The sequence below is a fragment of the Leishmania braziliensis genome, chromosome 22, assembly GCF_000002845.2.
Source record: "Leishmania braziliensis MHOM/BR/75/M2904 complete genome, chromosome 22".
NCBI classification, from domain to species: Eukaryota; Euglenozoa; class Kinetoplastea; order Trypanosomatida; family Trypanosomatidae; genus Leishmania; species Leishmania braziliensis.
The window spans coordinates 513,526-541,191 of record NC_009314.2 but is presented as its reverse complement, the minus strand read 5'-3'; the positions used below and the strand labels follow the sequence as shown (position 1 = coordinate 541,191).

The 27,666-nt window shown below is 55.5% G+C and overlaps 9 protein-coding genes across 9 annotated transcripts; all 9 read left to right on the top strand.

Annotated features, from left to right (window-relative positions):
• Positions 1 to 116: 116 nt before the first annotated feature.
• Positions 117 to 1,001, top strand: LBRM_22_1300 (putative aquaporin; the record flags this gene model as incomplete). The annotated part of the gene is made up of 1 exon (XM_001564998.1): positions 117 to 1,001. One exon carries the CDS (start codon positions 117 to 119, stop codon positions 999 to 1,001), a length of 885 nt encoding a protein of 294 aa, XP_001565048.1.
• A 3,270-nt stretch (positions 1,002 to 4,271) lies between these two features.
• On the top strand, positions 4,272 to 4,721 carry LBRM_22_1290 (Ca2+-binding EF-hand protein; the record flags this gene model as incomplete). The annotated part of the gene is made up of 1 exon (XM_001564997.1): positions 4,272 to 4,721. One exon carries the CDS (start codon positions 4,272 to 4,274, stop codon positions 4,719 to 4,721), a length of 450 nt encoding a protein of 149 aa, XP_001565047.1.
• Positions 4,722 to 6,766: 2,045 nt separating this feature from the next.
• On the top strand, positions 6,767 to 8,020 carry LBRM_22_1280 (conserved hypothetical protein; the record flags this gene model as incomplete). Its single annotated transcript, XM_001564996.2, has 1 exon — positions 6,767 to 8,020. The coding sequence occupies one exon, from the start codon at positions 6,767 to 6,769 to the stop codon at positions 8,018 to 8,020; it is 1,254 nt and encodes a 417-aa protein (XP_001565046.2).
• Positions 8,021 to 9,382: 1,362 nt separating this feature from the next.
• On the top strand, positions 9,383 to 10,186 carry LBRM_22_1270 (conserved hypothetical protein; the record flags this gene model as incomplete). The annotated part of the gene is made up of 1 exon (XM_001564995.1): positions 9,383 to 10,186. One exon carries the CDS (start codon positions 9,383 to 9,385, stop codon positions 10,184 to 10,186), a length of 804 nt encoding a protein of 267 aa, XP_001565045.1.
• Positions 10,187 to 10,937: 751 nt separating this feature from the next.
• Positions 10,938 to 11,744, top strand: LBRM_22_1260 (putative mak-16-like RNA binding protein; the record flags this gene model as incomplete). The annotated part of the gene is made up of 1 exon (XM_001564994.1): positions 10,938 to 11,744. One exon carries the CDS (start codon positions 10,938 to 10,940, stop codon positions 11,742 to 11,744), a length of 807 nt encoding a protein of 268 aa, XP_001565044.1.
• Positions 11,745 to 13,821: 2,077 nt separating this feature from the next.
• Positions 13,822 to 15,432, top strand: LBRM_22_1250 (intraflagellar transport protein-like protein; the record flags this gene model as incomplete). Its single annotated transcript, XM_001564993.1, has 1 exon — positions 13,822 to 15,432. One exon carries the CDS (start codon positions 13,822 to 13,824, stop codon positions 15,430 to 15,432), a length of 1,611 nt encoding a protein of 536 aa, XP_001565043.1.
• Positions 15,433 to 16,727: 1,295 nt separating this feature from the next.
• On the top strand, positions 16,728 to 17,816 carry FPPS (farnesyl pyrophosphate synthase; the record flags this gene model as incomplete). Its single annotated transcript, XM_001564992.1, has 1 exon — positions 16,728 to 17,816. One exon carries the CDS (start codon positions 16,728 to 16,730, stop codon positions 17,814 to 17,816), a length of 1,089 nt encoding a protein of 362 aa, XP_001565042.1.
• A 2,285-nt stretch (positions 17,817 to 20,101) lies between these two features.
• Positions 20,102 to 21,307, top strand: LBRM_22_1230 (conserved hypothetical protein; the record flags this gene model as incomplete). The annotated part of the gene is made up of 1 exon (XM_001564991.1): positions 20,102 to 21,307. The coding sequence occupies one exon, from the start codon at positions 20,102 to 20,104 to the stop codon at positions 21,305 to 21,307; it is 1,206 nt and encodes a 401-aa protein (XP_001565041.1).
• Positions 21,308 to 23,389: 2,082 nt separating this feature from the next.
• On the top strand, positions 23,390 to 24,925 carry LBRM_22_1220 (conserved hypothetical protein; the record flags this gene model as incomplete). The annotated part of the gene is made up of 1 exon (XM_001564990.1): positions 23,390 to 24,925. One exon carries the CDS (start codon positions 23,390 to 23,392, stop codon positions 24,923 to 24,925), a length of 1,536 nt encoding a protein of 511 aa, XP_001565040.1.
• Between the last annotated feature and the right edge of the window lie 2,741 nt (positions 24,926 to 27,666).

Below are 27,666 nucleotides of genomic sequence, written 5' to 3'. Positions count from 1 at the left end.
TTTATATATATTTTTTTTTTTTATTTTGCTTGCAACCTTCTCTCCTACAGCGGCGCTTTAGCGTTTGCAGGGCATCACCGGTGAAGGAAAAAACAAGAGTCGGTAAGATAAGCCAGATGTTCACTTGCAGGCGCAGCAATCAAGTGGAGCCGCCGGTGTCGGCCGGTAATCCGAAGAATACAACCGTTGCCAGGGTGGCTGACCGGCCATGGGTGACCGACGCAATAAACCCAGTTGCTGCGTCGGCGCCGGTGCCGAACACAAACACCGCCGTCAAGAAGTTCTCCTGCTTGCAAAGTCTGCATTTTGACGCTCTCACGTCCGCAGCCGTGGTGGAGTTTATTGGGACGTTTCTGTTAGTACTGACCGTGTCTCTCAGCACCGTCCAGAATACGGAGATGGCACCCATCAGCATTGGATTCTTGTTCATGTCACTGGTTTTCTCCTTCGGTTACCTCAGCGGCGGCCACATTAACCCGATGGTAACCATCTCCGTGTGGCTGGCCACCTCCACCGGTCAGGGCCACGCCACCTTCAGCATGCGCCGGCTCATCATGTACGTTGTCGCGCAGATGGTGGGTGGTATGATAGCTGCCTTTATCTGCGCGGCTCTCAACGGCCGAGAATTTCCAGTGCCGAACATGGGGGTGAGCCTCAACACGATGCTACGCGGCTTCCTCGCTGAAAGTGTGTTCACGTTTGTTCTCTGCTCAGTTTTCCTGCACGTTGCGGTCAGTCAGCAGCGCAATAACAGCTTCTACGGCTTCGCAATCGGCTTCTCAGTGCTGTGTGGAGGCCTGACATGTGACTCGATTAGCGGTGGTGTCTTCAACCCTGCTGTGACTACCCCTCTCATGATAGTGCGATGCTTGTTCTCCCTCAGCGCGTCTGCGTGTACCTCGATGCCATCCCTGTTGGTCTACTGGGTCTCTGAGGCTATTGGGGCAATGTGTGCATCGATTGTGTACGTGGCGCTGCAGAACGTGGGGGATGAAGTCTAAGCGGACGAGCACAAACCCTAAAATCGCTTCTTGGCCACCGGAACGCACACACGCACACACACACACACTGATGACCTCTCGGCTTGTGGGGTGTGTAGGTGTTTGTCTAGTGTGTCTTTCATTTTCTACCAGCTCTGCTGCCTTCTCTTCCGCAGCCCACCCGCCTCTTTTGTTGAACCGGGGCGGAGAAGGAGCCACAAAGGCGGGTGAGGCGCGGCGGGGATTTGACCCCCGATAAGACTGTGGAGGCGATGATGTGGTCTGTCACTATCCTTCAGCAAGACTACACCCTCCCCTTACAAAGGAGAGGATAGCACTCAAGCAGATGATGGCTTGCGAAGGCTGAAGCAAATCGCTTTAATGTATCGACTGATACAGGGACAAACCATGAAGTAGTGCCAGCGGACACAGCGATAGAGCGAATCTTCTTGAAGATGGTCTTACTGCGTTCTCACTCTCCTCCCCCTTTTTTCCCTGTCTCTACGCCTGAATGCGCAGGAGGAAAAGAAAGCCCAGAAAGAGTGGATACCATCCATGTAGACGTCTCTACCTCTTTTCTTGTATTAGTGTGTTGGTGTGGGTGTAGCGTGTTCTGGGAGACTTCCTCATCAACAAGTCTCTCTACTCATTCTGTCCCACACGTACGTATAGTGCGAGTCCGTGAGATCGAACTGCCGCTCCTCACACGCCGCGCTCTCCTTTTCTCATCTGAATGCGCTCCTTGTTGTGCTGTTCAGTCGCCTCTTTTCTTTACTCCGTCGAGCCTTCTTTTTTTTTTTCTTTCCAGCATCTCGGTTGAGCTCTTTTGGTCCCCCCTTTTTCTGCTTCTGTTGTCCCCCCCTTGTTGTCCTCTGCTCTGCACTTCTGTTGTTGGTGACATTTGAGAGTTGTGTGTGTGTGTGTGTGTGTGTGTGTGTGTGTGTGTGTTTGCATGTGCTTCGAAGAAGCGAGATGAAGAAGACCAGTGGGTCCCCTACCTTTTCCGTGGGGACGGCTTAGATCTACTACGAAGTGCTACTGTTACCCCCCATTTTTTCGCTCTTCCACTTTCCATGGAGGGAGAAGGACTTTACCACTACGAGTAAACAGACAGAAGAAGCAATGTAAACGACATAATCATGCGTACGCAGCACTGCACGTGAGCGGAACGTTGCTCAATGGGACCTCTTTTTCTTACCTCTCCTTGTGTCTCCTTACGCTCCTCACCATACCGAGGGCGCTAAGACGTGCTGCTGAGGAGACTGTGAGCCCGCAAGAGCCGCGCGCCGTTCTTTTCGACACTTTTGGATAATCATCTCTTGCGCACACTCATGATCAACTGCTGGCCCAAACAAATGTCTGCCTGCAAAAAACACCGAGGCTCTCTCTTTCACTGCTGATTCAGTGCAGCTAAAGCCAAAGCGCTACAGGAAACTCCACCGCTTAGTTCTGTACTCCACCACCAATACTACCGTAACTCCACATCTCCTTCTTCCCTCTTTCTCGGCAACTTGCTTCCAAGTAACTAACCCGCATGTGCTACACTTGAACATTTCCCTCCCAGCCACGGGCTGAGCACTGGTGTCACGCATGCCCTGCAAGGGGTGTACCGCCTATTTCCAGCCGGCACGGTGTGTGTCAGAACTGTGCGTGCGTGTGCCGCGCTGGGTGCCTGTGCATGATGAGAATTCAAGCTTAGGACACCTTTGGATGTGGTGCGTGCGCGTTCCGCAGGTGAAAACAGCGAGTTTGTTACACAGTCGATTCGTACTCTGACGGCACGCGGCGCTGCCGGTGTATCTGTGTGTGTGCGTGCGTGTGCCGCGCTGGGTGCCTGTGCATGATGAGAGTTCAAGCTTAGGACACCTTTGGATGTGGTGCGTGCGCGTTCCGCAGGTGAAAACAGCGAGTTTGTTACACAGTCGATTCGTACTCTGACGGCACGCGGTGCTGCCGGTGTATCTGTGTGTGTGCGTGCGTGTGCCGCGCTGGGTGCCTGTGCATGATGAGAATTCAAGCTTAGGACACCTTTGGATGTGGTGCGTGCGCGTTCCGCAGGTGAAAACAGCGAGTTTGTTACACAGTCGATTCGTACTCTGACGGCACGCGGTGCTGCCGGTGTATCTGTGTGTGTGCGTGCGTGTGCCGCGCTGGGTGCCTGTGCATGATGAGAGTTCAAGCTTAGGACACCTTTGGATGTGGTGCGTGCGCGTTCCGCAGGTGAAAACAGCGAGTTTGTTACACAGTCGATTCGTACTCTGACGGCACGCGGTGCTGCCGGTGTATCTGTGTGTGTGCGTGCGTGTGCCGCGCTGGGTGCCTGTGCATGATGAGAATTCAAGCTTAGGACACCTTTGGATGTGGTGCGTGCGCGTTCCGCAGGTGAAAACAGCGAGTTTGTTACACAGTCGATTCGTACTCTGACGGCACGCGGTGCTGCCGGTGTATCTGTGTGTGTGCGTGCGTGTGCCGCGCTGGGTGCCTGTGCATGATGAGAGTTCAAGCTTAGGACACCTTTGGATGTGGTGCGTGCGCGTTCCGCAGGTGAAAACAGCGAGTTTGTTACACAGTCGATTCGTACTCTGACGGCACGCGGTGCTGCCGGTGTATCTGTGTGTGTGCGTGCGTGTGCCGCGCTGGGTGCCTGTGCATGATGAGGGTTCAAGCTTAGGACACCTTTGGATGTGGCCAGTGATGCTAAGAGTCTTTGGTTGTGTTGATGTGGTCTGTGAGAGCGACTTGTGAAGAATTTTCACACGGGTGCCTGTAAGGGAGCTTTTCGTTTTAGTTTTTTTGATGAGGTGGTTGCTGAGATGTCATGGGACCGTAACTGGAACGGGCGAGAAAGAAGAATTTTGTTATGCAACCAACAGCGCTGGAGTCTACTGTGTGTTGTCATTTTTCTCAGCCAATGCATGAATTATTGGCGTAGGTACTTTTGCGGCCGCAGTTGCTACACGGTCTCATGCGTTCGGTGCAACCGTTCTACAGCTCTAGGGGGCACCACCTCTCCGATTGTTTCTCACGGTTTCTTATCCTCTACTCTGTATGTCTCGCATATCTTCTCTCTTTTGTCCGTGACTGGGTGCCACGCGGCGTCTGACTGCTTCGTCGTCGTGTGTGATACACTCGCGCATGATGGAGCCGCCACGCAGAGATATTTCCCTGTTGTACCTTGCACTTATCGACAGCACTTTGCATACCACTTAAGCCAGCGTCATAGACATTTTTCTTTCCGTGCACTTTATTTCCTTTTCGTTGCCGCACACTCGCTATTTCATTTCATCAAACATGGCCGCGCTGACGGACGAGCAAATCCGGGAGGCCTTCAACCTCTTTGACGCTGACGGCTCAGGGGCTATCGATGCGGAGGAGATGGCACTAGCGATGAAGGGTCTCGGCTTCGGTGATCTGCCGCGCGACGAGGTGGAGCGCATCATTCGCACCATGCACACGGACGCCAACGGCTTGGTGGAGTACGGTGCATTTGAGGTCATGATCAAGTCGCGCATGGCGCAGAAGGACTCACCGGAGGAGATCCTCAAGGCTTTTCAGCTCTTCGACCTCGACAAGAAAGGCAAAATCTCCTTTGCGAACTTGAAGGAGGTTGCGAAGCTTCTGGGCGAGAACCCCGGGGACGATGTACTAAAGGAGATGATCGCCGAGGCTGATGAAGACGGCGATGGCGAGGTGTCCTTTGAGGAGTTCAAGAGTGTGATGCTCCAGATGCGTGGCAAATAAAGGACAGCACAGGAAGCGCTTGCTTTCCTCACCTTCACCACCCCATCGCCTTCACCCTGCAGGAGTGAGGGGCGGCGGCGATGGTCAAGCCCGAGAAGAAACGACGGATACTGACTAAGAAAGCCATGAGCTCATTTCCATCCAGCGAAGGAGGTGAGCGACCGGGGGCTCAGGTGTGCCATCTGAGCCACTTTGCACCTCTTAACCTTTCCCCCTTCCCTTGCCTCTTTGCCTGCCCCTCTTTGCATTTTTCAGTGTCCTCCACAGGCGCTGATATTGGTGTTGGTGATGACGGTGGAGCGTCTCTCTCTCTCTCTCTCTCTCTCTCTGTACCTGTGCTTGTGTGGGTTTCCTTTCTCGTTTCGCATCTTCTCTCTCTGCCTACTGTGTGTTGTTATTCTCTTTTTCCCGCCTTTTTCGACTTGGCTTGTTTGTGTATGTTGGCGCCGTTTGGGTTGTGGGACTTTGCTCCTCGTTGTACCTCCTTTTCTTTTTTCCGCTCATTTTTGAGTCTACACTAGAGCCGTTGTCGTGCGTGGTGGCGCTGTTGTGTTTTGTCGTCTTTATGAGCTCTTATAGTTATCATGTATATGTATGTATATATGGTAACTGTAAGAGCTAAGTTTTGCTTTCTTGTGTCCTGTCCGTCACTCTCTTCCTGGATTCGCTCTCGCTCTCTCAACGGATGATGGGGGGGGGGGAGGGGAGTGCGCCTGTGCGTCCCTCTTCCCTCTTTTTTCTTTTTTTTTTTGCAGATCGGCCGCCGGCAGGCTTGCTCTTTCGACTGTTTCATCGCAGAGGCAATGGATGAGCAGGACGAAAAAAGGCTGAGGTCGGGGAGACACTAAACGAACAGAGAAGGAGCCCGTATTGTGACAGAAAAGACAATTGAATCAAGAAAAATCTGCCCCCCCGACCCAGATACGCTCTCCACAGGGCAGAGAGGCAAGAGGAGAGGCCTGCTCAGGAACTTTGGGGGACTTTGGGGAGGAGGGAGAGAGTGGTGACAAGGGCAGACCGTGGCTGACAGCGTGAGAGAGTTGTTGGCTCCTTTAGGTGCTCAGGAATCTCTGCTGAACTAGTGGAGCAGTGTGTCTCAATGGGCAGAACCTCTCGCCCTCTCTCGTCTTTTCTCTCGTGTCACCTTTTCATTCATCTTCCCCCACGAATGATGAACGAATGCCTGTGTACGGGTACGTACGCAAGAATGTGGTCTGCTCTCTCTCTCCCTCCCTCTCTCGTTCTGCGCATCAGAGAGGCACAGTGATCTTCCCCCGCCTCCCATTCGCAATACATGACGGTATTCCCCATCTCGCCAAGTAACACACTGTCAAGGCACCAACACCTTCTAAGACGACGGCAGGCATCCGCCTCTGAACCAGGCGGATTTGATTTTACCCACTCTACCAAGTCCCTGCGGCCAGTGCAAACCAAGGGCTGGTGCGCGTGCACATACACACACACACACACGGTAGCGAAATCAAAACATAAGTACGCAGAGTAGGCAAGGAGGGCTACCGCGGCTGTGACGTGTTTCCTCCTCGTTGCCTCGTTCTCTCTCCTCCCTTCTACTATCGACCCCCCCCCCTCTCTCTCTCTCTCTCTTGAGGAGGGGGAGGCAGGCGGGGGGACGTGATTAGAGGTGTTCAGTGCACTTCTCTGCCCTTGCACCGCTGCTCAGGAAAGTGAGCACACTTTTTCCTTTTATTTAGACCTCAGGAATGGGGTCGACTTTCCTTGAAGGCGACTCGGGGCCCAGGGACGCTGCCGGGCCACTGGTGCTGCAGCGTGTCACAGCGGAGCACATTGGGCGAGAGAACATGAGGGCAGGGTCGAAGTCCCGGCGCAGAACCTTGCCACCCGCTGTTGCTTCACTGGCACGACAGACCCACCGTGCCTCTCGTGCTGCCGTACATGCATCAGCGGCCCGGGCCTCTGTCATTATGACTCCATCCACAGTGCAGCGGGCCTCGTGGACACGAAAACAGTCCCCCACCATTGATCCTGTTGCCCCTGCAGCAGAGCCAAGGCTGTCTGCGTTCACCATGGCGGTTCCAAAGGACGCGTCGCGCCTCCTCCTCCACCCACTGAATGCTCAGCGACAGCAACAACTCGCCTTCGCCTTGAGCCACAACGAGCAGCAGCTAGAGGAGTTTGATAAGCAGGGCAGGCTAGAGATGCTGCAGCACCAGCAAGCGCGTCGGGCAGCGTGGTCTCAGGCTAGCGCAGCCGCTGTGAGTGACATGTCAGCGGTGTGGGAGTGTGTGAGCCTCGCGATACGTGACCGTCTCACCTCTCTGCAGCCTGAGGGGTACCAGACCTTCATGTTTCCCGATGGCACGGCCATCTACGAGGGCGACTGGAAGAACTGCCACCCTCACGGGCAGGGGTGTTTACGTCGCTCGAATCCTATGAACGATGTGTATGAGGGGAAGTGGTTTGTCGGTCAGCGCTGCGGCACGGGCACATACCACAGTGGTGAGTATCAATTCCTCTACCAAGGCTCCTGGTTCGATGACAAGCTGCACGGCAAAGGTGAACTGGTCGAGCCGGAGGGTGTGTACACGGGCGAGTTTGTCGAGAACACTCTTCACGGCTACGGCGAGTATGTGTACAACGACGGGCACGTGTACAAGGGAGACTGGACCTGTGGTTTGTATGAGGGCAACGGCACCTACCTCTACCCGAGCGGCGCCAAGTATGAGGGTGGCTGGCTGCGGGGACGCGAGCATGGACGAGGCACAAAGTGGTTTAGCAACGGTGATGTGTATATCGGGGAGTGGATGCATGGTATGCCACACGGGCATGGTAGCCTCACCAGCACCTGCAGCACTGCAGCTCGCGTGACGGGGGAATGGCGGTACGGTTCTCTGCATGGTCAGGCGACCTGCGTCTTTGCTAACGGCAGCCACTACGCTGGCGAGTGGCAGCGGGGTCGTTTTCACGGACGTGGTACGTATGAAGTGCCGTGCGCGAACGGGGAGTTGCAGCGGTACACTGGAGCCTACGCAAACGGGAAGCGCCACGGCTACGGGGAGTACACGTCCTCCACTGTGTCATACGCCGGAGAGTGGGTGCAAGACAAGAAGGATGGCGAGGGCTCGCTACAGGTGCGCGGGGGCGGGACGTACTACGGCCGATGGAAGGCCGATGTGCCGGAGGGCGAAGGGACGTACGTGTCGACGTACCGCAAGGGCCACCATGACGAGATGCATTGCGAGGCGAGGCATGGCACCTTCACTGCATGCGTTGACCAACGCACCCAGCAGCGCGTTGACATGCGCCTTCTCGGTCGATGATGGTCGTCTACATCCCTTTCACACTCCCTGTTGTACTCCTGCTCTGGTCACTCGATCACCAACACGGCAGCCGCTGCTTCTCTTGCTGCTGTTGCCTCTCCCTTCTTTACCAAAATTCAGTTGTCGCGGAGTCTTCGTGTTTTCGTTGTTTTCCTTTTCTTTGATGGCAAGCAGACACCATGTACAGCTCTCCTTTGTCTGTGCGCAAACGACCCCCTTATTTTTCCTTTCTCTCCTCTGGCGAGTGTCTAATGCGTGTCGCAGTGTGCGGTGCCAGTAGAGGCGTGGACGAAACACTCGTGACCCCTTCGTGTGCGGGCTTCTCCTCTTCAGCCTTCGCGCCCCTCCTTCTTCGATTCGTATCTTTCTCAGCTTTCACTTCGTATTGTGTTATCTCCCGTGGTGGCCATACGACGTTGCCACTCGTTGCAGTCACGCACCAACTCATCGGAAAAAGACGCTGCGACCTCACAAGCAAGCAGACGCAGAAGCAAGCACCTCTGCACAGGTGTGGGGGAGCGCACCTTGGCCCCCTCACAACTTCAGCAACAGGGGGAGGATGGCGGAATTCGTGCCATTTTTTTTTTTCACGCTTGCTTGCAGAACTTCATCCAACCCGAGCGGTGTTGAATGTCTCGCGCCAAGGCGCCTCTACCATTGCACAATCACATCTTCTACTAACCAACCTGGTGCACTCTTTCGCTTCTGCCTCTACGCCCACGCAAACGCACGTGCGCACGACTGTTTTTTTTATTTTTTATTCTCCTCTTTCTACTCCTGCATCTCCCTTGTGACGTGTGCCTCTTATGAGGTGCAGCGTTACCTCTCTCTCTCTCTGGACGTTGTATGTGCACACCCTCATTGTCGGTTCTCTAGGCCATAATCGAAAGTACACCCTTACCGTAGATGAGCTCCAACGTCGCCGGTGACTCCAGCGGCGACCACCGCTCTGACAGGCTCAGCAGCGGCGGTGCCAGAACGGCGAGCTCTGCTTCAACCTCGCCCGTGACGGTGAGCTTCGTGACGAGTGAGCAAGAGTTTGCAGCGATCTTCGGGCGCAAGGCTAGCAGCTCCAGGGACAACAGCAACGGTGGTGAAACCACCACAGGTCGTAGTAGAGGTGATGATGCCTTTCTCTTGTGCTACGAGCATCCCGGCGACGGCGTAACGCCAGACAACCTTCTGCAGTTTCAGAAAAGCGTTACGACCGCCGCGCAGCAGTACAAAACACGACTGAGTCTCTTCATCTGGGACTGCACAAGCCCGTCCTTCGCCGCCGCCCGCGCCCAGCTTGGCAAAGGCCACGGTTATCCATTGCTGCTGATCGTCTTCAAAGGTGTCATCGCCGACACGCTTCGCGATATGTCACTTGGAGAGATGAGTATGTCAGAGGTGCCGCGGGTGTGCAGTCGACTCGCATCCTTTCAGTCCTCTGCAAAGCCCGCGCGCGTTGTGGTGACTAGTGCGCGCTGCACTCCCGCCTCCACCGTTGCGGCTGCGGCGTCGACGGCAGAGAGCAGCGGCGAGGCATCGCTACAGCAGGAGATGGAGCAGTGCTTGTCGGTGGATGTGGCGAAGATGGTTGAAATGGGGAAAAAGTTGATGGCAGAGCGTCAGTGCTTTTACGCAGAAAAATTCTTCGCAAAAGCACTGCGAACCCTTGATGCGGTTGCCGCCGACGTTAATCGGATCGCCGCATCTCGAGAGGACTACAATGGCAGCGTCGCCCTGTGTCTGGCGTGGGCTGGGCTGGCACTGATGGTGCAAGGCGAGCAAACCGTTGAGAACGTGTACTTGGCGCGCCTTGGCCGGCAGGCGACGCTACAGCCGTATTGTGATGAGCCACTTAGTGATGCGAACCGCGCCATGACCACTTGGCGGCTGATGCAAGGTGCACCGCGCCCATGGAGCGAAACGCGAGATAGCGAGGCGAAACTGCGTGCGACCCTTTTGTCAAACGCACAAGATACCTCCGCCCGTAGTCTTCTCGTGATCACATTGTTTCTTAAAGGGGACCTGGAGCGTGCCATGACGGAGGCTCTAAAGTTGCACGTGAGCGGCGATGCCTTTGGCCGCGTGGCCCTCAAGCACATGTCGCGCTTCCTTGGTAAGGACCACATATTAGTGCAGCGTCTTGGATCACCAGACTTGACCGAGTCGATTTAGGCGATGCAGAACAGGAAGGAGAATCAGAGCGGGGCGCATGGACGTCTGCTGTCTCCACATCCGATAAAGCTCGCTCGTAGCAAAGCGAAAAGGGAGGGGGTGAAGACAACTGAATGAAAGGAAAACAGATGAGAGAAGGCGCCGCACTGCGCTTGTGCGTGTGTGAGTGTGTACCTCTCGCAGCTGGGCAGACGGTGCGCGGCTGCCCCTCGCTTTCCCCGTGTGTGTGTGTGTGTGTGTGTGTGGGAGGGGCGGGTGGGTGGAGAGGAGGAGTTGGCTGACTGACCGTGCCTCGATCTGTTTGCAGTTGCTGGTACCAAAGCACATGACCAAGGAAGAACATACCCCTGCGGCTGCTGTTGCCCACCTCTTTCCCTGACCGCTTTCTATCTCTCTGTGCGGTGCATGTGTATGTTGATTCTTCCACCACCTCCGCTCCCCCTCTCATAATCCTCTTTTTTTTCTTGTGTGCTACGGCAGTGCGCAGAACACCGACACTCGTGTGGTAGTCGATTGCTGAAACCGACAGAAACATAAAACGTGGACTCAGCGGGTCTCTCCCACGTTCGCCCACTACTTGTGTTGCGTTCCTTCTCCAACTCTCTCTCTGTGTGTGTGTATTGTCCTGCACGCTAAGTTCACTGAGGCAGGTTCTCTCCCTTCATTTTCTGACGCTTCCGTTCTGGAGTGACGGTTGGTTCTTTTATTTTATTTTTGCTTTCATTTCTACACTATTTGTTAGCTAGCAGCCATGAACCACGATGATGCCATGTGGAACATAATGGGGCAGACATTCTGCTCCTTCAAGGTAAAGACAAACGACGACAAGGTCCGCTTCTGCCGCAACCCATACAACGTGACTGGTCTCTGTCAGCGCGGTGTGTGCCCGCTGTCCAATGCGCAATACGCCACCGTCATTGAGCACGAGGATGAGCTGTACCTATACGTAAAAACTGCTGAGAGGGCTCACCTGCCGCGGCGGCAATGGGAGAAGGTGAAGCTCGACGTCTCCTTCCCAAAAGCTCTGGCGCAGATTGACGATGAGTTGCAGTGGTGGGACCAGAAGCTGGTGATCAAGGTCAAAGCCCGTTTGCTGCGGCTGAAGCAGTATCTGATGCGCAAGCGAAAGATGCTGATGGAGCCGCAGGACGAGTACGTGTCTGTGAACAAGCGGCAGGAGGACAAGCTGCTACGACGAGAGGAGAAGGCAGAGGCTGCGGCCCGCATTGAGATGGAGATCGAGAAGGAGCTGCTCGATCGTCTGCGCAAGGGCACCTACGATAGTGTCATCAACTACAACAAGGAGGCCTTCGAGAAGCTGCTTGATGAGGAGGAGAACCGCGAGGACTTTGAGGCACTTGAACAGGAGGAGGATGAGGAGTTCCCTGACTTCGTGATGGACGAGGAGGACGAAGAGGTAGCGGATGAGCAGGAGGCAGTGCGCGGCGGCCGAAACAAGAGCAAGAGTCGGAAGCGTGATAAACTTGTAATCGAGGAGGAGGTGGAGCGGGAGCTGCCACCGCGCCAGCGGTCACGCCTAGAGGACCTCGAGTGGTAGCTTCGCTCTGCTTCTCTTTCGCGTTCACCTTTTCGCAAGGAGGGCTCGGGGAGGTGAAGGGAGAGGAAGGGAGGATTGTGTATGCACATGGATGCGTGTGCTTGTGCGAGCGCGCATCTGCTCGGGTGTTGTGGCAGCTCTTTCAGATTAGCCATAAGCGGGCAATCTCTTGGCTACCGACCTCGCATTCCCAACGACGCGCCCTACAACTTTCTCCTCTCCTCTCGCTGCACGTCACCGATGCGACAGATGTGGTGGGCCAGTCGCCGTTGACACATGCACGTGCGCGCAGGGATACTGACAAGTCTGGGCCTGTTGTAAGAGACGTGTGCTTCATCTGTTGTGCTGCTATGTCTGTGTACTGTAACCCTGCCACCGCTACTGCATGTGACTGGTGTGCAAACCTTCTCGTTGATGGCTGTAGGGTGCCCTGCGCTCCCCTTGCTCTGCTTCTCTGTTTACATTGCAAACTCTTTCGTGTCCATTCTGTTTTCTCTCTTCGGGTGCTACGTCTCTTTCTCTCCCTGTGCGTGTTCACTTTGGCGGCATGCGCTCAGCTTCTTTTCATCATCTTTTCTTTCTTCCTGGCTCTGCCACTCCTGGTGAATGTTGCTGTTGATATGTTTGTCATTCTGCCTGTCTGTTGGCGCTTTATTGGCGTGCGTTTAATCGGCACTAAAGAGAGGAAGGCGCAGGCTTCTGGGAGAGAGAGGGAGAGAGAGAGAGAGAACACAAACCAATCAACTCGAAGCGAAGCTGCAGCAGGCAGGCCTCTGTGGTTGCTTCTGCATCTTGCACGTGGGGCTGTGTCTTCTTTCCTTCTCTTGCTTTCCTCTGCCTTTTCTTTCCTTCTTCCCTAACACCCTTCTTGCCTTGACTCCGTTAAGTGGCGTGCGTGTATTGTACTCTCGTATATAATTATCGATATCGATAGGCCTCTATCTATCTATGTATTGATCAGCGCCCCTCTCCCCCTGTTGATGTGCGTAGGCAAACATGAAGAGCTCAATAGATGGTGATCACGGCCGAGGTGCAGCGTGATTGCCACAGCAGGCTGCTTCTCCCTTCTCTTCGACCCGCATAAACAGCTGCACCCCCCCCCCCCCAAAAATTTTTTTTTTTTTTTTTATTTATTTTGTTTACTCACCCAGACCTAAGACGACGCTCTCTAACAAAAGTTCAGGGATAACAAAGAAAGGGACGAGACAATATTTGGCGAATGAGCCGCTGAGGATTCATTCGCGATGCACTGGAACTTGCTTGAGGAGTGCGTGGGGCAAGCACCCTCCCTTCTCCTCTCAAGCACATGGCAGAAATCCAATGACGCTCTTTTCACCCTCTTTTTCTCTATTCTCTGTCGTGACGACGACAATGATGGAGGAGAGGGTGTCTGCGTGTGTGTTGTGAGAAAGCGAAGGAGTGAGCATGAGGGAGAGAGAAGAGGGTGCCTTTTCTGTTGTCCTCCTCTCTTTTCCTCTGCGAATCGCCGCCTGTGTCTCCCCTAGTGTCTTATAGGCTACCACCCTTGCTGCGTACCACCTCTCCTTTGGCCTACGTCATATGCGTTCTCCTCCACCTCTCCGAACACCGTTCCTCTGGGCTACAGGTTCTCTCGCCTTCGCTGTGTTGCACTCTTTGTAGCATACTCGCGTATACGCTGTGCCCCTGGATCGCCGCTCTGTCACCCCACGACTCAGTCTCCTCCCTGAGCCGCTTGTTCCACCCGTGGTTGATATTTTTCTTTTTGTTTTCTCCAGTCATTAGAGAGCAGCCACAACGGCGAAAGAAAAGGGACCCCTCTTTGCCTTCCTCCTTTCGTTTCTTCGGTGGTGGTGGGGGTGGTGGGGCAACCAGCTCAGCGAAAACACACATACACGCAAGGGAGCTCATCAACGCCATGAACACCGGATTCAACTCGCAGAACCTCGGCACGTTCGGTGGGCTGCGGCCCGGTACCACGATGCGGCCTGGGTCCCAGGCCCGGCCCGGCACAAACCGTATGCAGGTCGCCGGTGTGGGTGGCAGCCTACAGCAGCCGGTTGCAGTGTCGGTCGAGGCGGCTGTCTCGCGGGAGGGTATGAGGGCAGCGTCGCGCAGTGGCGTCGGTACCTCTGCCGGTCCCGGACGTCAGGTTGGCGACCGTAGCTACTACATCGGGCTGATCCGCCCCAAGATTGCCGAGCTCTCGGCTGAGATTGAGCGGCTGCAGGAGCAGGAGCAACTCATCGACCGCAACAGCTCCGTGCTCACGCAGCTGCAGCAGAAGTCGAAGTCGCTGCAGGATGACATTGCAAAGCTGAAGGACGCGCTTGCGGATGCAAACGTTGCCGTAGAAAATTCTAGCTCACGCGACCTCGCTGCCGTGAAGGATGAGTCCGCGCGACTGGAGAAGCAGAACATCGCCCAGCGCAAGAGGGTCGACGACTTATTCCTCGCTGTGAAAGACACGGACGCCAAGACGAAGGCGACGTTGCAGTTGCTGGAGGAGGAGATCCAGCAGTTGGACAGGCGCATTCTCAACGAGAACCAAGACTACCACTCCTACACAGCCATCCGCGACGAGGCCTTCGCGGTGTCGGACATGGTGCTGGATCGCCAGCACGAGTTGCGAACACTGCACGCGAAGCAGGATCTTCTGATGGCGAACCTCGCTGGTGACCCCGACAAGAAGCGTGCCGCCGAGATGCTGCGCGGCATTCTGCGCAAGCGACGGGAGAGGAAAGAGCTGCAGAGTCAATGCTCCCTCTCTGTTAAGGAGGAGCAGGAGAAGCTGATTGGGCAGCTCAAGGCGGCCCGCTCCGACATCGAGGTGCTGGAGCGGCAGGTGAATGACATCCGCGACACGCTGCAAGAGTCGCGTGCTCGGCAAAGCGCGCTGGAGGAGGAAGTGAAGAACTTCAGTGGTGAGAACGTGCAGGCCTTTCAGGAACTGCAAGAGAAGGACCGCGAGATGCAAATTTTCATTGACGAGTACCCCGACAAGGAACGGGCAGAGCTGGACAAGATTGCCGAGGCGCAGAAGAACATTGCTGACCTGCTGAGCCGCATCTCACAAGCCCTGGAGATGCAGCGGCAGATGCCGACGGAAAACAGCGCTGACACCCTTCACAACTTAGCGACGCAGGTAGATGCGAAGCGTGACCAGATTCAGAACGACGTGAAGACCCACCAGCGACTGGAGAAGGAGTTGCTGGAGCGTAAGGTGGAGCTGGACAAGGTGGCACACCTCGACAAGAAGATCAAAGAGGAGCTGTCGTCGCACAGCGCCAAGATGGCGGAGCAGAAGGTGGAGATGGAAAGGTTCAGTGACCTTGCGGGGCTGCGGGTGGAGGTGGAGGACACGCGCAATGTGCTTAATGGACAACTCGCTTACTACACGCGTCTACGAGATGGGTCGAAGCAGCAGCTGAATGCGCTCACGGCTCAGTACGAGGCGCGTAAGAAGGAGCTGCACACAAATGATGTGTTCACCACGCTTTCCACACAAGAGCAGCGTATTCGCATGCTGTGGCAGTCTACCTTCTCCCTAGAAGACTACGTGCGTCTGAAGGAGAAGGACACGCAGTACCTCAGCACCAAGGCGGAGTGCCTGCGGATCGTCGATGAAGTGAATCTGCAGTTGCAGAACCCCTCGCGGATTGCCGGGATGGGGACGGCGCCGCTCTTCAGTGCCACTAGCACGCATTAGTGGGCGTTCGAGCTGAGAGGCGAGGCCGCCTGCGTGCCTGTGTCTCTGTTACTCGCTCCCTATATGTGCGTTGCGCAAGGCCCCATTGATGGCCTCGGTGCATGCGATGATTTTGCGCCTCCCTTCGTTTTTCTTCTTTTTTTTTTTTTGGCTGATTTGTGTGCTTCTGTTTGAATTATTCCCCCCCGTGACGCTGACGTTGCTGCCCTTTTTTGTACGTTGAGGCGCGTGTCTGCTGGTGTGTGTGTGATGAGATCGGACGTTGTTTTCATGTAAAGTGAACCTTTTTTTCTCTCTCTCTCTCTCTTTGGAGCTACCAAAAACTTCCTTCTCACTCTCGCTGTGCGCAAGCATGTCTGTGTTTCTCTCTCTCTCTCGGTGCATGCGCTGCGAGGAGGAGAGAGGCGGTGTTCAAGAAGCCTGTGCGTGCGTAGGGGTGGATAGGCGTGAGAGCGAGAGACTGACGAAGGTGCCGTTGCTCCACACGAGCACACACACACACCGCACCCACAAGGGTGTGCCCACGTGTAGCGTGCGCCAAGGCGCATCGTTCACGGCGCTCATCACGTTTGCCGTCCTTCTCATCCTCTCTTCTTGAGGTGTGATGACTTTACTGCCCCCTTTACGATCTCCTGTTTGAGACACCTCCGTTGCTTTTTATTGTTTGTCTTCCATTGTCAGCTGCGCCTCTTCTCCCTTCCTCACACACGTACACACACACACACACACACACACACACACCCACGTAACCGACACAGATACACCTCCCCTCACAACGTCGCAGTCGAGGCTCAGAAAAGGAACCTGGAGAGGAGAGTAGCGACGCCGCCGCGTTGGAGAGACGGTACTGTGGTGGACGGTTTGTGAGTCTGCTGCTGTCCACTAGCTCCCCCCACCCCACCTTCTCATAGGACGTCGTGTGCACGCCAAGCAGTGCCGTACGCCATCCTTCCCCAACTCGTTCCTTCGTGCTCATTCTTGACCCTTCACGTAGCTCCATTATCCCCTACCCCTTTCTTCTGCATTTCTCCCCTCCTTTCCACACTCATTGCATCATTCTTCACCCTCCCTACAACGGCGATCTCTCTTTTTTGCTCGCCCGCCGCATTGTGAGCCTATCCGCCAGTCAACGTCAGCTTTGGACGTCTCGATATTGCTTTGCTTGCTTGTGTTACCGTCTTCCGTTTGGCGCCTCATTCACTCGCTTCATTTTCTGACAGTCGTCTGAGTCTTGTTCTTCTTGCAGAAACAGGAAACGAAGAAAAAAGCGGGAGAGAGCGTCTTCGCACATCATCATGACGCACATGGAGCGCTTCCAGAGGGTCTACGAGGAGGTTCAGGGGTTCCTCCTCAGCGATGTGGAAAAGCGCTTCGAAATGGACGTCCATCGCAAGCGCTACCTAAAGGATATGATGGACACCACCTGCCTCGGGGGTAAGTACAACCGCGGTCTCTGCGTTGTGGACGTGGCGGAGGCGATGGCGAAGGATGCGCGGATGGACGCAGCGGCGATGGAGCGCACTCTGCACGACGCGTGCGTGTGCGGCTGGATGATCGAGATGCTACAGGCCCACTTCCTTGTGGAAGATGACATCATGGACAACAGCAAGACTCGCCGCGGCAGGCCGTGCTGGTACCTGCACCCCGGCGTGACCACGCAGGTGGCCATCAATGACGGCCTCATTCTACTGGCCTGGGCGACGCAGGTGGCACTTCACTACTTCGCCGACCGCCCCTTCCTCGCCGAGGTGCTGCGCGTCTTCCACGACGTTGATTTCACCACCACGATTGGCCAGCTGTACGACGTCACGTCGATGGTGGACTCGGCGAAGCTGGACGCCAACGTGGCGCACGCCAACACGACGGACTACGTCGAGTACACCCCCTTCAACCATCGCCGCATCGTCGTGTACAAGACCGCCTACTACACCTACTGGCTACCACTGGTGATGGGCCTGTTGGTGAGCGGGACTGCGGAGAAGGTGGACAAGGAGGTAACGCACAAGGTGTCCATGGTGATGGGCGAGTATTTCCAGGTGCAGGACGACGTGATGGACTGCTTCACCTCGCCGGAGAAGCTGGGCAAGATTGGCACCGACATTGAGGACGCCAAGTGCTCGTGGCTCGCCGTCACCTTCCTGGCGATCGCCCCAGCAGAAAAGGCCGCGGAGTTCAAGGCCAACTACGGCTCCGCTGACCCAGCCAAAGTCGCTGTTATCAAGCAGCTGTACGCTGAGCAGAATCTGCTCGCCCGCTTCGAGGAGTACGAGCAGGGCATTGTGGCGGAGGTGGAGCAGCTCATCGCTGTGCTAGAGGCGCAGAATGCCGCTTTCGCGGCGAGTGTCAAGGTACTCTGGGGCAAGACCTACAGACGCCAGAGGTAAGTTGTGACAGCACATGCCTGCACCCGTTCGCTGGCTCTTTCTCTCGATCTCCGTCTGTGTGCGCGTCACAAGGGGAGAGGTAAGGGGTGAGAGAGGCGTTTCCCCTTTTTCTACGTGTTTTTTTTTTTCGCTCCGTTGTATACATAAATGCTTTCTGTTGTTTACGTGCGCAGTCATGTGTGACGGTCTGCAGGTGCCAACCTGCAGACCCTTCGAAAAGAGCGCAAGCTTGCAGCCACAGTAATGAATCGCCAGCGTGCGCATGGATGGCACGTGCGCGCGTGTGTGTGTGTGTGATCGCCCCACCCGCAAAGCACTCGTTACAAAGACCAACACATCGTGAGAAGAGCACGAAATACGCAAACAGCGAAGCGAAACTCGTTAACGGCTGATGTTTCTCTTCTTGAAACGCTGTAAGACCCTCAGACTGGGAGCAAAACCTGATATGAGGGGGAGAGCAAAGAGCGAACCAAACACTCCAGCGATTTCTCACGTACGGCACACTCCTTTCTATGACGCGGAAAGAAACAGATCTGAGGGGGGCGAGTGGCAAGCTGCGCTGCGGAGTGCCCGGATGTCGAGCGAATATCACGTTGTGCCTCGCCGCGCTTGCCCGTGTGAATGTAGATGGCTAACTTCTTTGCTGTGATGTACGTGTACATGTCTGTGACGAGGAGTGGCGCTAATCCGTGCTGAGTCTGTCGTGCATTCCAAGCTCTTTTTCTAGCCACCCTCCCTCTTCTCCCCCTCTTTCCAACTCCTACTGTTTTCCTGTTCGCGACCCGCCCTTCTCTCTTTATCTGCCGCTTTCCCCGACCCACTCTATCCCGAGCGAGTCTGACACCGACAGTGAAACAATGAACGAAACACAACAACGAAGAAAAGGACGCACAACACATCCGCGTAGAGAAGTGGCTGATCATTGACTGATGAGACGCAGAAAAGAAAAAAAAAGGCTCCATTTCCGTAGCTTTTTGTTTGTTTGAATACCTCGATGCCCCCCCATTAGCGGAGGCTTACACGCGGTTACGCCTTTGTCCTCTCCCATTTCTCTCTACTTTATGCTGCGCCTCCCCCGCATACATACCAGGCAGCGAAAGACAGAAGCTTCTACCGCCCTTTCCTCCCTGCACACACACACACACACACACACACACACACACACACACACACACACACACGGTCACTCGACCATCGCTTCTGTTGCTGTCTTTCCCCTATTCCGCTTCTCCTGGCAGCGCCGAGGGACCAGAGAAGGGAGCGCTGTGGTTGACATGTGTTTTTCTAGTCCAGCCCTTAGTGGTTGCGTCATAACCCGACGCCTCTCTTTGCAAAGCTGATTTATCTTCTCCTGATATTATCGTTTCCACCTCTCTCTCTCTCTCTCTTTTTCTCTTTACCTTGTACTACGATAGGGCGGCGCCCAAGAGGGGTGAAGGCGGAGAAGCCTCGTTTCTCTACTCTTTCCCTCTACCTAGTACGTACGATCAGCCCCACTCTACTGAAACTGTTGGTATCGTCGGAGATGGTGTCCAGAGAGCGGATTCGCCACTCTTTCCATGTTGGGAGGAGGTCAGGTGCAGACATCGACTTCTCTTCAGGGTCTTCTGTTTTCGTTTCCCCCCCCCCCACACACACACACGTCAGTGACGATGTTTGATGGGGTTTTTCGTTCCTCTCTGCTTTCCCTTCTCCCGCTCCCCCCTCTCTTTTCCCCTTTTTATTTGCAGCAGCACTTTTAGTCCTCTTGCAGGGAGGAGGCAGAGTCTCTCCGCTCGTTTCTTGAGCGACTTCCGGCCGCAACACGTAGGGGTGTATATATATATATATGTATGTGCGTGTGTGTGTGGGAGGGTGTGTGTAGTAGCTCTCTTTCCATCCTTCTTATGTTGAAGAGAATGCTAGCTGGTCTTTGCTACTCCGTCTGTGAGTTCAAGCGAAGCCCCACCCCCCACCTCCATCACTTCCACCACTGCGTGAGACACGATGGATAAGGATGGGTGGACTCTGCATTTTTTCATAATTCATCCAAAACATCAATCGCCGTTCTGCACGAACGGCATACTGATGCCCGTTTCTCCTGCCTGGCAACGACTAACGCGCCTGGTGACAGCACCTGGTGTGGGTTTCCAAAACAATGGGATGGGAGACTCCCTCGACTCGATTGCTGCCTTCTCCTTTCTTCCCCTCTCTCTTTCTCTCGCTCTGATCTTGCAGTAGCGTGGGCAGGAAGTATTAATTCACACCTAAGCACCACCGCACGCTGGCTGTAACCGCTTTGTTTAATGTTGTTTTGTTGCTGCAGACCGCAGAGTGCGGAGGGCGAGTGGAGGGACATTTATGGCGACCCAGTGCGTCCACGTCGAAGCGGGTATGAGCGCCCCTTAGATGCGCTGCAGGTCAGCGCGTGGACCGCGATCGCAGTGCTTTCGATTTTGCACTACATGCTGCAGATCCCTTTCTTCGTCGGCGCACAGTTTATCGCCGTACTCGTCATCTCTTCTGTGCTTGTGGCGTTAGTAGTCTGTACGAAGGTGGCGCTGGAGCTGTACCCTCAGCAAGACCCCGCCGTCTTCCGCACTGACCTCCCCCGCCTTACCCAGGATGAGCTCGTGCCGGAGTCAGCGGAGCCCAGCACAGAGCCGTGCGTCTTTTGTCGGCGATTTGTGCAAGTAGGCTGCAAGCACTGCAGCGTGTGCGACAAGTGCGTACCAGGGTTTGATCATCACTGTCGCTGGCTGAACAGTTGCGTCGGCGCCAAGAACTACCGGCTCTTCGCAACTTTTATGGTGGTCGCCTGGGTTGCGATGGCGTGGGTGGCGGCGATAAGTCTGTACATCATTCAGCTGATGCTGCGCGACACTGACTCCTTCAAGCGCCACATGCGCACACACGCCTACCGTAGCCCCCCTCAAGCCTTCCCGGCTCTCGTCTTCTTCAATTTTGTGTGCTTGCTCATCGCTGTGGTCGGCATCGGTTCCCTCGGTAAGCTCATCTGCTTCCACGTCTACCTCGACATCACCCACCAGTCCACGTACGAGCACATTGTGAAGAGGCGCGAGAAGAAGCGGGCGCTCGGCGAGTACCGCAGGCAGAGCGGCGAGCCGGAGGCAAAGGGTTTGTTCTCTTGCTTCGAGCTGCGCAAGCGGCGGAACTTTAAGAAACACAGCGGCAATCGCACTAATCAGCAGGTGAACGAGATGGGCGGCGACGAGGGTAGGGAGGCCGATTCCCCGATGCCGCCGTCGCAGCGGATGCGTAATGATGCTTCTGTCGCCAGCACCGGGAGCAAGGACAGCTCTGGAGGGTCGCTGCATGCCAGGGTGCAGGACGTCTCCTCGGTATCGAGGGGAGAGGGCTTTAGCAGGTCAGCAGCGCACTCGCCGGCGAGGCGGCGGAAATACTTCCCAGTGTCGGAGAGCGGTGAAGAGCATTCTTCCGCCCACCTCTCTGACAGCATCTCTTCCCGCCCCTACGAGCCGGTGCAATAGAGCGAGTAGACAGAGGCGTCCGTTACTGCCGCTGCCGTGGCTGCTGATTTTGCCTCTCGCTTTTTTTTCTTCAAGTCGCCATGTTTGCGCGGCATGAATTTGTGCTATGCTTCCGCTTGACGCAATCACTTTTACGATCAAGTAGGTGATATGTGAAGGGAGGGCCAATACGACGTGGTGTTTCGCCTGCTTCTTTCTATGTGTCTCATGTGGCGCATGACGCAGGATGACCCACTGTTTGCGCAGCACGCGAGCTTTGTGAATGACTGACGAGCTGATATGCTGGTGATGATGATTGGCTTGTCGTCCCGTGTCTGCGTGTGTTTTTTTTTTTTTGGGCGAAGTCCCCCTCCTACTTCGTCCATTCCTTATTGCTCAATCTATTTTATGGTGTTGCTTCTTCATTCCTTGGTGTGCCATCTTTGTTTTGTGTTTGCGTCTTCGCTCTTGCCCTGCCACTGTCTCTCTCTCTCTCCTCGTACCCTTCTTGCTCATGCTCTCCGATTGTGCGGTGGCGATGCGCTTACGCGCGTGCGCATGCGCTTCGGCGGGTGTCACGCGACCTCGCCTTTCACTGGATGGCGCTGATCTTGACTTTCGCTTCTCACTGCCACATCGAAAGCGACTTAGATTAAGCCCCCCTCCAAAAAAGGGAAAGAGCGAGCAGCTGCCGCACGCACCTTCTCCCCCGCTTCCCGCTCTCCCCTGTCTTGTGCTTTCGATAGCGGCGGTGTTTGTGGTGATGTTGATGGTTGCCAGACGAGGTGGGGGTGGATGGATGGAGAAAGAGTCATGGGAGGGGGCACTGTGACGAGCAATCACATCGCCCATGCTCCTGTATAAGCTCAGCCAAAGATGGGGTCCGACCCGTCTTTGGCTCTCCTATTCTCTCTTTCATCTACCCTCTCCTCACAACCCATCAGCGGGCGGGCGGGCTGGAGGAGAGGGGGAGGTATAACCGCGTAGGCCATCTGTGCTTGCCTGAAGCTGATTTTCTATATCGTTTCCCTGTCCTGTCCCTCGCACGCGCTTTCGTGGGCGGTGGTTGAGGAACGATACTGCTGCTCCGGCGCTCCCTCTTTTCCCGCTTAGGTGCGGCGTCATCTAGCTTACCTTCCCCACCTGTGGTGGTGAGGTTCATCTCTCTCTCTCTCTTGTGTGCTCTGTGTTCTCCGCCCTTTCATTATTCACCCTCTCTCCTCTCCTTCTTTCCCCATGCTTCCTTCGAAGCCTTTCAGTGTGTCTTGTCGCCCTCCGCTCCTCCGCTCCTCTCCGCAGGACTTGCCGCACACCGCGCGCTTTCTCTGTTTCTCTGTCGCTTCACTTCTCGCGCTCTCTTTCTTGCTCCCGTGTGCGTGACACGCACTTAGGTACTACAGATCCGAGCCTTTTCATCCAAATCTGTCTGCTACCTACATTCACCAGTGTACTCAGACACCGACGCACACACACACGCACGCACGCACGCACCCACACACCCACCCACACACACACACACACACACGTGTATATATACATGGATACGCCTACCGTCAAGCCTGTTGATGGCTGCGACGGCGACCGAGAAAAGTCGAGCTGAGAGGCAATCGGGCGAAGAAACAAAACGTCTCACTTCTGTGTGGAATTCGGTGGATCGCCTGCGGCACCAGTTAGCGATCAAGTGAGCAGCGCAATCCACCTTCCCAAAAAGAGAGAGAGAGAGAGAGAGGGATGCGCCTTGCAGCTCCACTGCACAAGCTGGGACGTCCGCGCAGAGGCGATGTCCTCGCTGCTGCCGCTTCTGTCATTAATGTGAACTCTCGGAGAGTATGCGGTGGGGCGACTCTCGTACCGGCAGGCAAGACGTTGCCGGGGCTTGCTGAGACACCGCAGGTTCTTCGTGACGAAGTGGTACCTATGGTGGGACTTCTTCTACGGTCACGATTATTGTGGGCTCCAGGGCCCACAGTGTCAGCGCCATCGTCATCGCAGCTCACTTCATCGTCGGCGATCCCAGGGGCTACAGACAGCAGCAACCCCATCACGGGCGAAGAGGCTACGGCGTCTGTGTCGCTGGCTGCGCAGGCGGACGCAACCTCCATTATGGTGCACCCCGCCGAGGGCGGCGTCGGTGTTGGCCCGACTGATGCTGGGCCTGCTGCCGAGGTCTTCTGGGGCGGTTGCAGCGGAGCTCCGTATGTCGTCTCCTCACAAAATGACATCACCAGCGAGGCACGCCTGGATCAGATCGTGGCCGTGCTGGAGGAGCAGCGTGTGGAGCGGCAGCGCAAGATGTTTGAGGACATGATCGTCTTCGAGGGCGGCGCCGTCTCTGACCACCCGTCTCTGGGCACAAGCCTCATCATGCGGGACTTCGTGCACTTTGCTCTCTACCATAGCAAATGGGGATACTACCCGAAGCTATTTCGAAAGTACCGCCAGCTCATGACCACAGGCTACTTCGACCCCATCCCGTTCGCCTCGCTGCGCAACCAGTACGACTATGAGCGGTATGCCACCAAACTACATGAGTCAACGCCGGGTTTCGTGACACCGACGCAGCTCTTTCAGCCCTACTACGGCTGGGTGCTGGCGGAGTACCTCGTCACGACGCACCGCGCCAAGTTTGATCCCCGTGAGCCGCTCATCGTATACGACATCGGTGCCGGCACCGGCGCGCTAGCGTTGTCGATGCTCGACTACCTGGCCGAGCACTTTCCTGACCTCTACGCTACATGTGAGTACCACGCCGTGGAGCAGAACCCGCACCTGATCCAGGTACTGCGCAACAGGCTTATCCACCACTACCACCACGTCAATATCCACCACTTGTCGGTGCTGAACTGGCGGCAGCTGGAGAAGCGGCGCTGTGTCGTGCTCGCCGTGGAGCTGTTCTCCGGCATGCCGCACGACTGTGTGTTGTGGGACCAGGAGGCGGTTGTGAGTGAGCACTGGTTTGGCTTTCAGCAGCATGACAACCTCGCTACGGCGCACGAGCGCTACTACGCCCTACAGGATCCAATTATTCTGCGCTATCTGCGCTACCTGAACTGGATGCAGGAGGAGTCGTTTCATAACTTGAAGGTGCTTTGCCTCACCGACGGCCGCGAAACCCTTGACGCACCGAAGCGCCGGAGCATCGAGCCGAACATGACCGACTCCACCACCGCGATATTCACGAAGATGGCGTACATCATGAGCCCTTTCCACACTGCCTGGCTGCCAACAGTGCAGATGGTCTTTCTTGAGACGCTCGCTCAGTACTTCCCTCGCCACCACCTGTTCGTGGCGGACTGGTCCAGCGTGCGGCAAGCATTACCCGGCGTGAACGGACCTGTGCTCCAGGTGAAGTTGCGCGTGGCCAAGGACATCTATCTGCGCAGGCCCGCCGACGCGCTACACACGAATGCTGGCGTGGTCGACATTTGCTTCCCGACAGACTTTGATCACTTGTCCACTGTGTACACCCGCATCTGCGGGGCGCACAAGGAGGTAGAGTCAATGCGGCACCCAGTCTTCTGGCAGACGCACGGCGGTGACAAGACCGCGCTTTTCACAACGCGCAGCGGATACAACCCTCTGCTGGAGGACTTTCAACCCTTCCACGTCTTTACTTCACACCATTCACCAGAGCTGTAAGTGGCGCGTGTGCGGGGGTCTTCCCATATTGGATGCACGCGGCAGGCAGTGGCGGAGTGGTGAGCTAGCCTGTGGGAAACCCGAGGCGCTTTAGTTCAACGACTGCGTTCCATATCAGTTTGACATCCACACGCAGCGGCACGCTCACATTCCTCTGGCGTGGTGCCCGCAGTTGGTGTGTGTGTGTGTGTGGGTGTGTGCTGTTCTTATCGCCGTTTTGTGGGTTTTGTTTCGATGGTTTGATTTGCTTTCCCTTGCTGTCATTGCCGCTGTGGGCGGGACATCTTCGTATAGAGCACTTCTGTGCCCACAAGGCACGCATCGTCTCTTGCCCCCCCCCCCCCCCTCCCTCTCTCCATCTTCAGATGCTATACGAGGCGGTGGGAAGGGTAGAGGGGGGGGGGATGCGCGGGACACACACACACACACACACGCAAAGGAGTGCGAGGGGAACGCAAGCGCGCGGGTATGCTTGTGTGTTATGAGGTGTGGAGTGCAGGAGGGTATTAGCGCCAATGTGCGTCTCTTTCTCTCATTCTGCCTTCTCGCTGTGTGTACCTACTCTACTGCCCAGCTACGACACCAGAGGCTTACTGGGCAGTCGTAGCTGGATTAGCGAACTGGTGCCACCGAGGACAACACCCTCGCGCAGAGGCTACTGCGCTTCTTATCCTGTACGCATGTCCGCGTTTCGTGTCGTGCTTGACGGCTTGGGCTCGGATCGGTTGCTTTGACGTTCTTCTCGTTTTCTTTTTTTTTCTTTCGTGTTCCCGCCCTTTTGTCCACTCGCCCCTCTTCATTCCTTCGCTCGCTCTCGCTCTCTCTTCTGCCTTTGACAATCACCGACCTTGTCGGAGGCTCATCCCCCCTTCATCCACACACACGCCCACACACACGCCCACCCAAAGTCCAAAAAACGAAAGGAGAAACAAACGAAAGGAGAAACCAACGAATACGTTGCCATTTTCTATTTTCTTTCCTTTTCCACTCACTCGCACCCTCTCTGAAAGAGGAACGAGTTTGCCGTGCACGAGAGTACATATGTATGTGTGTGTGGGCGCTTTTTGTCTCTCGTTTTGCTTCGTTATTGGCTATTGAGTAAGTGTGTGCAGACGCTTGAAGTGACTCCCCCCTCCCCACACGCCCATCGCTGTGCTGTAGTGGTGCTTTTTCTCCCTTTCTTCAAGCTCTCGCTTCTCGTATACAAGCGCCCTGGCGTATCCCTCTGTGAGTTTGCTGTATCGTTAATTTGCGGTACAACATCGACGTCCACTGCAGGGGCACCTCGTAATCTCGCCACTGGGCTTAAACGGCTGGTTTGATCACTGCTGCTGCGGTGGCGACGGGCCGTGGACGCTCTCTGTAGGTTGTGTCTCCGCCGGTACACTGCAAAAAGGCGCTCCCACACATAACTACTCTCACACACACCCACACTCACACTCACCTACGCAGACAGAAGACTCCACCACAAGACGCTCTGGAGCACTGCAACACGATCTCTTTCTGTGTGCTGCTCTTTACTATTCTGCGCATACATTCTCTTCCCCTCCCGACAGAGAGGAACAGTCTCCTCTTCATCCTCACCCAGCGTGATCTCCCGTATCAGACCAACGCTCAGCACCAGTACCAGCATCGCTAATTCACGAGCCTGAAGGGCACCAACGGGCACCGCTATACCAAAAAAAAAAAGAGAAAAAGGGAAACCCCCATTTTTTTTTCCAGTATTTCCAATTGCCCGTGAGCTTTGCGAGTTATTTCCGCCCTTTCCACTACTGACCCCCCTCCCTCCCCCCACCTGTGCTGCGGCGACTACACGGACGCCCCAACAACCGTATTTCCAAAAACTACACACCTCGAGCGAACTCCAAAAGCGGAAAAAAAGGGGGAAGAAGACCGCTGCCGCGGTGTTCCAAACTGTGTTGTGTTCCTCCTCTGTGCCGCACGGCTCTCTCTCTCTCCCCCCTTCCCGACAGCATCCCGCAAGTGTCTACTTCCTAGCGTTTCTTTGTGCGTGTTCGTGTGTGCTTTGTTGTTTTCATCATCTCTGTACAAATAGGCCTGCGCTCTCTGTTGTGCTTGTTGGTTGTCAACGGCGCCTCGCCTCGCTTTCTTTCTGCGTTCGACAGTATTTACCTCCTGTAGAGGTGGACGAGGCAGGGCACTGTGCGTGCGTGATAGAGCTCTTGTGTCTCATAACTTTCTCTTCCCGTTGCTTTACGTTTTGCATTCTCGACTCACACTCTGCCTCTCTCGGAAGTACGTTGGGGGGCTGCTTTACTTTCTTCTCCTTCGGTAAGGTATAGTTGCCTCCTCTTTCTTTGATTTGCCTGTTCTCGTTTGGCTTTTGTGTTTCTTGTAGACTTTCGCTCCCCTTGCTGTCGTTGTCGTCGCTGTTTTTTTTTTTTTTCTGGCGCGTACTTGAGTGTTTCCGTCTCCCTACCCGCACCACACCCCCTTCTTCCTCCCTTTTCCTTCTCCTTTCGCACTCACGCGCGCGCGCTTTCACTTTTTCGTTCCTCCTCCCCCCTTAGTGTGTGCCCCGCTGATGCACAGGCCGTGCACAGCCGCATTTCCTCTTTGCTGTCGTTTCTTCACCCCTTCGCTTAACCCTTTTCTCTTTCGTTTCTCTTAAACGCTCCCTCCTTCCCTCATAGGGCCACATACACGCAAGTACATCTGCACCCGTTACGTGTGTAGGTCTCTGCCCGCGCACGCGCACACGCACATAGCCCCCCCCTCCA